The sequence below is a fragment of the Citrus sinensis genome, chromosome 5 (genome assembly GCF_022201045.2).
Source record: "Citrus sinensis cultivar Valencia sweet orange chromosome 5, DVS_A1.0, whole genome shotgun sequence".
In the NCBI taxonomy this organism is placed as follows: Eukaryota; Viridiplantae; Streptophyta; class Magnoliopsida; order Sapindales; family Rutaceae; genus Citrus; species Citrus sinensis.
In genome coordinates, this window is record NC_068560.1 from 7,769,817 (window position 1) to 7,781,531 (window position 11,715).

At 30.9% G+C, this 11,715-nt stretch overlaps 1 protein-coding gene across 1 annotated transcript; it reads right to left on the reverse strand.

The window, feature by feature from the left end:
* Window positions 1-4,305: 4,305 nt before the first annotated feature.
* LOC102616261 (geranylgeranyl pyrophosphate synthase, chloroplastic-like) lies at window positions 4,306-5,676 on the reverse strand. The gene has a single exon (XM_006470970.3). It carries the CDS (start codon window positions 5,624-5,626, stop codon window positions 4,526-4,528), a length of 1,101 nt encoding a protein of 366 aa, XP_006471033.3. The 5' UTR covers window positions 5,627-5,676; the 3' UTR covers window positions 4,306-4,525.
* Window positions 5,677-11,715: the final 6,039 nt, after the last annotated feature.

Sequence of the window (11,715 nt, forward strand, 5' to 3'; positions counted from 1 at the left end):
ATATATATATATAACAATTTTATATAAATTTGAGAATTTTTTTGTACATTTAAGTAAACTATAGAATGTATTTTTCCTTTTCGCATAAAAGAATTATAAATGCACGAGCTCCGTCCATTTTGAAACCCAAAGCACCAAACTACTACCAGTGCAATGAAGTAATGTACACGTCCTTTTTGGGTTTATCCCAAACTCGTCCAACAATTATGATGTGGTTAATTAAAGAATGCTATGATTCGCAGTGTAAAATGAAAATGAAACGGTCCGTATTTAGATTGTTCAATCATTCGGATGTTGTTTATTAAACTCCCATCAATTTTAGCTGCTTGACTGTTTGACTGTTCCAGTTTGGTTGTTTGACTTTCGGTATCACATTTTTCTCTCAAATAATATTATTGTAAGAGCACCCATATCTTAACAGTGTCAAGATAGATTGTAAGATAAAAAACAGATATTGTTGCACGATTCTATTCATGCTACAGCCCATAAAGATTGACGAAATGGTCATGTGGACTCAGAAATTTTTCAAAAGGGACACCAAAAGGTGTTGTTTACAATAATACCTTTTGAATATAGTAGCTAATAAATTGATTTTAATATTTTTTGATATATACAAATATAATATAAGTCATATAATATGCTTAGAGACTAATAAATTAAAATGTTTTTCATTATTTAAAATAAAATTAAATAGTAAATTACTATATTTATTTTAATAATATATTTGCATTTATTATAAAGATTCTAATTAAATCTTTGAGTCAAATAGATTTTACAATTTGTAAAATATCTCAAATGTTAATAATATTAAAATAATTATTTACACAATATACAAAACAATTCATATTTTAATACATTATTTTAATATTATGTTAAAGTTTATTATAAAATAAATTTTAATATAATAAAATAATGTCTAATAAATTGTAATATATATATATATATTAGTATTATATTTTTATATTATAAAATATTAGAGTTAATTTTTTTATTGATAAAATCAAAAAGCATTATCATAAAAAAAAGATCATAGTTTCCCTACTGAAAAAGTGAAGACTTGAAGGTTTTTCTAATCTCCAAATGGTGATTGTAATATTTAGTCGGTCTCTATGTCATAGTTATTTAATCAACAAAAAAACTATTTTTATAGGTTTATTATTACTGTGGAATTTTTTCAGGTACGTGATAAAGTAGAAGTTTAAATGTCTGTTCTTTTAAGTTGTCGATTGACCAGTTAAAACCTTTTGCTCGTCAAACTCATGATGGTTTTTTTTTTCTTTTCTTTTACTAGATAAATGATAAACCCTTCCAATATGAATAACGTCAAAAAGGTTGCATGAAATCGCGTTTAGCCAACAAAAGTACAAATTTATTGGATAAAGACTACAAACGCTAACCAATTAATATTTTCAGATAAAGTTGGAGTTTGAATATGCATTCTTTCACTAACTGGTGGAGTAACAATCAAATTTGTCAGGTATAACGACTTTTAAATCTCAATGTTCATCAACCCCTTCCCCCTCATCTAATTCAACAGACCAAATTCCTAGGCGGACTTTAAGCAAACTCTTCTTTCAATGAATGATCTACACGGTAAAGTCTCTATAATTTAATATTCAATAAATTAATAATTTTTTTAGAATAAACTAATAATTTTGATAAATAAATAAGATAATACTTAAAAGAAACCCTTACAAAACTTTATGGTTCCATTTATATTATAGATTAAGGATTTATTAAAATTACAAAGGTAATAGTTGTGATATTTTATTAAATAAGATATGATTCTATTGTTACCTTTTTTCCCCTTAAAATCGATAATTGGATCTCAACTCTAATTTTGTTTATTCCTTCTAAAAGTTCTCAGGTTGAAAACATAAATTACAAGAATTTTAAATTTTGGATTAAGTTAATTTATATTTAGTGGATTAATTCATTTTTAATTGATTAAATTGATAAAATACAATGATTTTTTATTTGATTAAATGTACATCCATTGAATTGTATATGTGCTCTATAAATTAATAAATTATTAATTTATCTATTAATTAATACTTTTTTAAATTAATAGATTTGTATGGTTCCTATGTCATTAATTTATAGAGGTTTTACTATAAATTATAATTAATATGGTAATGAGATATTTTAATTAAATACAGCTTAAAACCTACCTTAAGGTTTAGGATTATGTCCTTTTTTTTTTTGGTTAAATTCTCTTGCTTCTCCTTGCTTTTCATAACCCAGTGAAAAAATGTACTTGATTGTAAATTAAGTGAAGAAAATATGTACAAAAGTCAAATTTAAATACTTATTAAATAAGGAGAGGCAAAGAGAGGACCCTTCTGGGGTGGAGACAATTCCCAGGCCTAACGGTTGTTTACGTTTTGTACTTTTCAAATCGCAAAGTCAAGCAGAAAAGTATTTGCAGGCGGAGCACGACTGCCAAATTATGGAAACTTTCGTTTGTTGCTGATTTTGACCCTCATACCACTTACGGATATGGATTTACTTACAGGTTGAGTTGGGAGTATGGGAATTCCAAGTTGAATTTACGTGCTGGATTTTGACTGTCATATAGCAAGAGGGGAAGGACTGCCTCTCCAGTCAAATAAATCTAATGGAGAGCGTACTTATGGATATTTCGGAGCAATTGCCTCAATATATCCTGGATGATTACAAACAAGAAGGTTACGGTTGAAAAATTTTGAGAAACAAAATGAATTTCACTCTTGTTATTTTTAATTGTTCAAAGGCCTGACTATACAAAATATTCAATGACGTAAAAGAAAAATGATCAAACATTATAAATGGGGGATTCATCTTCTAAATCAGCATTGTAGTTTGATTCTTTCTAAATGTGAATGACATAATGGCCTTCAATATTGCCATTTATACAGGTCATAATTGTCTTGATTCTGGCTGTTTGTGATGATCATGGTCTTTTTTTTCTTTTTTTTAACCACTATAGGTTAGGAGGGAGCTCCTTAACTATATACAAAAAATAAAAATAAAAATATTTGGAGGGGAACATAGACCAAAACCGTCAAGATAAAGAAAAAAATAGCCAACAAAAGAAAAATAGCGAAAGCAAGTAAAAGAAACAAAGAATAAAAAAGAGAATACCCTAAGACAAAGTTTAAGAAAAAAGAAAAAAAAACGTACGAAAGAGAGCTCACGCTGAGAGTGCTGCTGACGATACTCGTGTCTAGTATCTAATTTGAAGCCTTTCTTTGAACCAGATGCACGCAAGCCAGCAACACTAAAGTTAGGGCTAAGACCATGCCCTTGGGTCCTCTTAGGCTGAGATACAATGTATTCATCAACTATACCATTCTCTTCAGAACTAAAATACTCATCAAAATGAGAAGGAATCTCCATAGAGTTGGAATTGAAACCCATAACCATTGTGCATATCATCCACCTCTGATCAGAATAAAGTAAAACCCGTGAATACATTTTGACCATCCGTATCATCCAAAATCATAACATTACTATCACCAATCAGGCTCCGCAAAGAAGAATCACCATGGTTTGATCCCTCCCAATATATGTATCACATAATGGTCTTGATCCTTACCCTACATATAATACACTATGATAGTAATTTGTACCATACTTGCATGTGCATTGGCATCTTCCTGTCATTCTTATCAACGGTTTGGACTCTAGTGGGAGTTATAATGGCGCGTCACCTCTTTTGCAAGGATAAAGATCCTCTCCTGATCTGAGCTTTCATGAGCTTTTAATAATCTTGTGCCATGTGTGTTTAAGTGATAGTGCATGAGTAAAATTTAACTTCTTTATTTTCTTTATTTATTAACTACCAATCACCCATGTGTATTTTTACTCATGAAGAGATCAGATAATAAGAGAATCCTAATCCCTTATGCAATCCATGCAAGTTGAAAACATAATGCAGATGATGATTGTTCACAGGATGCAAGCTCGTAACGACACTTCTATGTAAATTTTTACGGAATTAAAGAAAGTTGCTGCTGTTTATGGTATAAGCCTCTTGTTAAAGATGGTTTTCATATTGCGAAGTCAAAATCTCTGAAACGGAGACGTTGGAGGATCAAGGCTTTAAGATTCTTACTATTCGGGAACAGAACTATGTTGCTGATTGTCTGGGTAATGGTGATAGAATCCATCTCTTGCTAGTCTGAAGGTTAATTCTCTAGATGCTAATGTTTTTCAAAATAACACTTCATTTAGTTTTCCTGTTTATTGTTTGTGCTGTCCTTTCTTAGCGGGATCTTTATTTTCTAGTGCCATGCATCTCTTAAAAAGTAAGGCTTATTGTACCCGCCATAGGCTGTATTTCATATTTTATTGATATTCATTAAATTGCTTCTACAGTATGCAAATACCTTGCTATTCTCTCTACTTGTTTCACAAAACAGACAACTGTTTTTTATTAAAGATTTGACATTAAAGAAGTAACAAAATAACATAAAGACTATAGAAGCCAAAGGTAAATTGCAATCTTACATGCCTAGAAGAAGAGAAAAAACAACCATGAAAACTAATTAACATTGTCAAAAGAAACCATGAAGTTAACCAGATGGTCTAGTGGGGCAGCTTTTGCAGGATCAAAGTAAGCAAGCTCTTGTTTTGCTTTTGCTAGAAGCTCCTTGGCATAATTTTTGGACTCGTCAATCCCCACCAACTTTGGATACGTTGCTTTACCTCGCAGCATATCCCTACCAGTTGTTTCCTTCGTCTCTGGCGATCCAATCACATCTACAATATCATTCCACAATTGATATGCCATCCCTACACATTTTCCATAGTTCCTCATTCTCTCTATCTCTTCTTCATTTCCTCCTCCTATTATGACTCCACTAACTATGCTTGCCTCTACAAATTTCTCGGATTTGTGTCTATGGATGAAGTTCAATTCACTCAAACTTACGTCTTTGCCTTCACTGCTGATGTCCATGATCTGCCCTGCAGCAAGTCCTTCTGACCCAATTGCTGAGCTCATCTCAACAATGGCTCGAAGAAGGCGGTCAGGCGAAACGTTTTTGGTCTTCATCATTGCAATTTGCTCAACAGCAAGGCAGTGCAGAGCTTGACAAGCAAGAATTGTGGTTGCTTCACCGAAAACCTTGTGGTTTGAAGGCTTGCCTCGTCGAAGATCATCGTTGTCAAAGCAAGGCAGGTCATCTTGAATCGTACCCATTGTGGAAAGCATCTCAATAGCACAAGCCAGTGACATCGCCACTGACTCACTTCCACCAACCAGCTCGCATGAAGCAATGCATAAAGTTGACATAAAACGTTTACCACCAGGTATCAGAGAGTATCTCATTGCTTCATGAAGAATAGCAGGATGTCGCAGTGGAACTGCTTCATCTAAAGCCTTGTTGATTTGCTTTGCTTTCAAGGCCTTGTATTCGTCAACTTGGAATAACCTAGGCAAAGTGTCGTTTCGTTGTGAATTAATGATCTTCAGTTTTTTGGGTTGGCGCCCCATCAGTATTGATTTTGCAGGGTGGGAATTGGTAACATGTTTAGCGTGGTCAAATGCGATCATTGACTGGTGTTTGTGAGCATTAATGGAGTTCCTATAGAGCTCTGATGAGGCCATGGATACGGAGCTTGGGGGAAGGATTAATGACATTTTTTACGTGAATTGTGATTGCACGACAACAAGCGCAAGTTTGCAATATTGTCTCTCCATTAAACCTATATATATGTTCAAAATTTTTTTAAATAGTAATTAACTTGCTATTAATATGCGCCGGTAACTGCACGCAACATTATTATATTCTTTATCATCATGATAGAATAGTATTTAATTTTTATAGTTCAGAGGACATAGTCGAATAATTTTTGAAGAACTCTTTTTTTTTAAAAAAAAAATGGTTATCTGATTTCGAATCTTAGATGAGGTTTTAATTTTGACTTTGCTATCCTTATGCCTTTATTATTATTATTATTATTATTATTATTAGCAAATAACTATGCACCAAGGGTAGAATTATAAGACCCTTGGCCGGAAAAACTATCGAGGAAGGGTGAAGATTATTTCACCAAACAAATTTTGTAAGCCCATTCAATTTCTAGAAAAATAATTACTGTTCACCTTATTTTTAACAAATTAATTAAAGAAGAGGTCTATGAAATAATTCAAAAGTTATCATCACTTTTTTTTATACTTAACTGCTAAGGTTACTTTAATTGGCATAAACATAGTTTTGAGTATTTTAACTTATAAGGTAAAAATATCAAAATATTGAAAAACATTATTTAGCTTCAACCATTTTTTTAAAATTTTACTCACAATTTATTGTTTTTAAGTGATATATTAGGATAATTTTATTAGTATGATTACTAACTTTTAATTAAATTAACAAAAACAATTTATGACATGATTATCAAGAAAAAAAATTACCAAACAAATGAATTATGTCATTCACGTATATTGAAAATTATTGTATTTCATTGAAAAATATTTTTATAAAGCACAAAATAAAATATCCAAACTGTTACACATAGAGGCAAAATAGTTAAATTATACATATCTTAAGCGACCTTAATGCCCAAGGATAGTCAAAAGATCTAAGTAAAAAAATTAAGAAGGATTTAATTAATCAAGTGTCCAAACTTCTTTTTAATTTAAATTTTGAAAAATAATGCGAACTTACAGTAATTATTTTTTGAAAGTAGAGTTGATAATTTATGACATGATGCCTCACAAAATTCATTGGGCATAAAATTCATACCATTTATCTCATAAAATTTATTAGTTAGAAGAAGGATGTACTAGATTAACTATTTAAATTTATTGGTTATGAGAAGGACTATTAGCCCATTCAATCAATAAACTCATTATCAAAATCTAAAAATTTATACCTCACTTTTTTAACCAATTGTAATACCCATTATACTATAATTAGCAAGATTTCTTGATTTTCTTTTTCTTTTCACATGGCTACTACAACTATTCTTCAGTCCTCTAATCCATTTTTACCTCTCCCCATCATTGTATTTTTCAAGATATCACTCAAAAATGTCTTAAGTTTTTCAGTTCAAAACATTTTTGAAAGCATCAAAAGGATTCATCTATAGTATAATCTCTATAAATTAATAACCTCTATTATATAATAAATTTTTTGCGATCCAAATTTGGACTAATATACTAAATTAATAATTTCGATACATTAATAAGCTAATAATTTCTAAAAGACCTTATATAACTTTATGGTAAATTAATAATTTGTTAAAATTATAAATATAATTTACTTTCATATTTTATTAAATAAATTATCACTCTATTGTTACTTGTTTTTTTCTTAAAATTTAAACTAATGTTGGATCTTAACTCTAATTTTCCTTGTATATAAGTTTTGAGGTTGAATTCCATAATTACAAAAAAAAAAAATTATGATAACTTATCGATTAATTAATATTTCTTTTAAGTAATTTATCTTCTAAGCTCAGTTGGAGTTATCTCGCACATCTGTTGTAACCAAGTTCGTCAAACACTTATCAGGGAAATTAAAGAGCCAACGCCTAAAATATTACTTAAATATGATTGCTGGAATAAGATCTTTTTCGCATATATATATTGAGAGCTTCATTATTCATTATTCATTGTCCTTTCACACTTGACCAGTCCTCTTTCATTTTTTTTCATTATTTATTATCTATTGTTCTTTCGGTTACCAACTGTTTCATTCTTCTCATTATTTAAAACGGGATGGGTTTACATAAAGGTAATTATCTACCGGCCACTTGTTTTTTTAAGTTTTTTTAAAAATATACAATTTTATTTTTTTGAAGAATTCCACATAAAGTTTACAAAATGTATCATTATTTCATTGCCATCCAAACTGTACGAGAGAATTTAAAAGAATATTACTATAATGATTATTTTGCCCCTTTAATGTAAAATTACTATTTCACTCAAGCTAATTGAGAAAAAAATTAGATGACTTTGATTATTCTTTGCAATTTAGGTATTAAATAAAAAACGAAACAAAAGAATTAAAATTATAATAAATGAAACAAGATAACCAAAATAAAAATAAAAATAATTAATAGAATTAAAACCCAAATCAAATCCCAAACACAATAAAATAAAGAAATCAAAACCAAACACTAAACCTAATTCACGCAAAGTAGTAGAGAGAGAAAAAAGAAAGCATCAACAGTGGCAATACACAAAGCTAATCTTCAATCTCATTCAAAATAAAATCAGTCTTCTTACTCACCTGCACCAAATTCAACCTCTTCTCTCTCTCTCTCTCACTCTCTCTCTCAATGGTTAGCCTCTTCTTGTTTTCCAACAAAAATTGTAACGTCATCTCTTCTTTCTTAAAAAAAAAATTGCATTACCCTCTCTTCTCAGTCAAATCAAAATTAAAGCCTCTTCTCTTGTCTTTTACCCGTTACCGGCTTCAATCATGATCAGCCACCCTAGCACCGCGCCACATCACCAAACACGAGGTCGATTAGATCAGCAGCACTATTCCTCACTCCAGCGCACCTCGCCATACAATGGCACCGACACTAGCTAATGTTCATCAACCATGCATCTTTTTGTCACTATTAGATTATAAATTAAATAAAATTTCATTTTGATTTTGGTAGTGTGTGGCTATTAGAGTTAGGGTTAGGGCTGAGCATTTTTCTTTCAATCGAATTAAAGGATTTTCATTTTGATAATTTATGGCATTGATTTTTTTATTTGATTTGGGGTCACTTTTATTTATTAAAATTAAATGACAAATTTACCCTTCTTGCATCATAAAATTACTAATAGAGTTTAGACGACAATGGACGACACAGTGGACGAGTGAAAATAATGTCAACTTAAGGTAGAATTCTATCAAAAAAAAAATATATTCGTGTATTTTTTAAAATGTGTGAAAAAATGAGTGGTCAGTGGATAATTGACCTTTACATAATTTATCGGATAGTTCATTATCCCATATGGATAACTGATAACGCTATGAAATGAGAGTTATCATGATTCTTTTAGACTTAAATCAAGATTAATTAGGGAGTAAATGATGCGTTTTTATTGTATTTTAATGATAGTTTACGTTAACATTCATTTTAGATTAATTTTAGTAAATTTTGTTTAATTTTGAATAATTTGTGTGTTTAGATTATGTGCATAATTGTAGGTGATTAGAAGCTCAAATTTCAAGAAAGGAATATTACTGCAATAGGCTTGCAAAAATTGGGAAAAAAAACTTGGTTACAGAAAAATTAAAACAAATCTGGAATAGTACAGATGCTCTAGCCATTGCTGTAGCAATCCTGGAGCATTGATAAAGGAGATTTTGCCCGAGACAATTAAGAGATTGTGATATGGAGTTCCTAATTTGGATGATACACTCCCTAGACTTCTGTTACCCTGATTTTCAGCTATAAAAGAAGCACACATGTTAAGGAAAAAGGGAGGTCATCAACCAAGAACAAAAACAGAAAAGAAACAAGAGAAAAAGAGAATAAAAGATTGAAACGAAGGGCTGCAGAAAGGAGAATTTGTGGAGATCAATTGGGAAACTTAGTCTTTCTTATTCTTCTTTTGTTTTCTTATTTACTTTTTAATCATGAGGATGTATTTGATGGCTAAAACTCTTTTGTTTATTTTACTTCCGCAAATCATTAACTAAGTTAATTGTGGTTAAGTGATAGACAATTTTAATGGTTCTTTGACTGAATTTATATGTTGCTGCATGTTTACTATAGCATTTTTTTTTTGGTAAAGCTTATTCTATTCTTTATTTCTGCTGACTACCCATTTAATGATACAAGCTAAGAAAGAGCCACAAAAGGGCTTATCTTAGTAGAACATATCAGAGCAATACTTGAATTTAAATTGGGTTTTCTGAGTTGAGTTTCACTTGATTCCAAAAGGGCCATGCTTGGTCTAAAATTAATGATGAACTAGTCATACGGATTCACCTTGTAGGGTAAATAAAACCTAAACTTGTAATGGTATATCTTATGTTGGCATAACAATTGGTCACTGTTAGGTTGTATATAGATATAAGACATCCAACATACGAGAGCTGTTGATACATAAGGATTCTGACCAATGTTGTAGTAGATGCTGTAGGAACTGAACCTAAAATTACAAGAATTAGTTAAAACCATTAAAAGAGTTTAATCACTCAACTATTTCATTTCTATTGATTTTATCCTTGTGTGAGACGTGAAAGTTTGCTTTCCTGCATTTTTACTTATTGCATTTTATTTTAATTAATTAGTTTATTTGTTTAATTGTTCGTTTTATTTTCAATTTAAGCAAAACTGCATTATTGAGATTGCTGTAGCAAGTCTAATAACATCAATTATTTTGGAGACGATATTAAATATTTATCATTATATTACTTATTGTGTACACTTGCACATTAACACCAACAACACAAGAAAAAGTTGCAACAATAACAAATGTGATTTTTGCTTTTAATTCTTAAGCCCATTATTTTACCTTATGGCCACTTGCTCCTTTTAGGCCTCACACAATTGCTTAATTGATATATTTTCAAGTTATTGTGATATTGGTGGATGTAACTCTTGAAATACAAGTATGCAACCCAAGAGGGGGGGTGAATTGGGTTTCTAAAAATTATTCAATTTATAAAGAAAAATTTAATGCAAATATAATCTAAATTCAAAGCAATAACAATTAAGTTGATCACAATATAAAAAGATAAGGGAAGAGGGATTCAAACACAGAGATTTTTACGTGGTTCGGCCAACCTCCCCTACGTCCACGCCTCCAAGCTTTCCGGGCTTGAGGATTCCACTAAGCAAGCCTCCAAGGCTTCAAATGCTTATACTTGACTTCCAAGGTGTTAATAAACCTTTACAACAAGAGATTATTCCCAATCTCTTAACCCAAGTGTATCCCAACACTTACAATCACTCAAAGTAAAAGATTACAAATTGTTTTGCCTCTCACAATATATAAGATTACACAATGATGCTTAATATGTGAATAGATGAAGCAAGAATGTGTTCTAAGCTCTATGAAGATTGTATTCTCGAATATTAGCTCAATGGTCGTGTATTGATCAATCTTCTTTGAATTTGAATGAGCTTATTTATATCTGGAGTTGAAAAATTAGCCGTTGCAAACAGTCGGTCCGAAAACGGTTCGCCGTTAAACATTAACGGTTCACCGTTTAGGCTGGTAAAAAGTTACCGTTGGACCAAATTTCAAATAAACGGTTTGCCGTTTAGGATTACCCTTTCGCCGTTAAATTCCAGAGACTTGCAAGATGAATATCAGTTATCCGTTTAAAGTAAACGGTTAAGGATTTGCATGAAGTGACTTCTCTAGATACTATCGGTTGACCGTTTGTAATAAACGGTTCACCGTTTGTTTCTAGTAACCTGCAAAACAATTTAGCCTTATCCTGTTTTGTTAATCAGTGCCAGAGGAGGACAACCTTCAAGTCTGGATGTTATCGGTTAATTGTTTAAATAAACGGTTCACCGTTAAGTTCCAGTAGCCTTCCCATCTTTTGTGTTTTCCGTTTTTCATAAACAGTTAGAGCTTAGGCAATACGTTGCTCTCTGGTGTTAATCGGTTAACCGTTTTAAATAAACGGTTAACCGTTTATATCCAGAATTACATTTTAAACCAGATTTTGCAGAAAATCTTTTTCTAATTTGAAAGTCCATCTTTTATGAAAAAATGAATGGAATGATTATTAAGGCTTTCGTTTATTAAGGAATATCTCC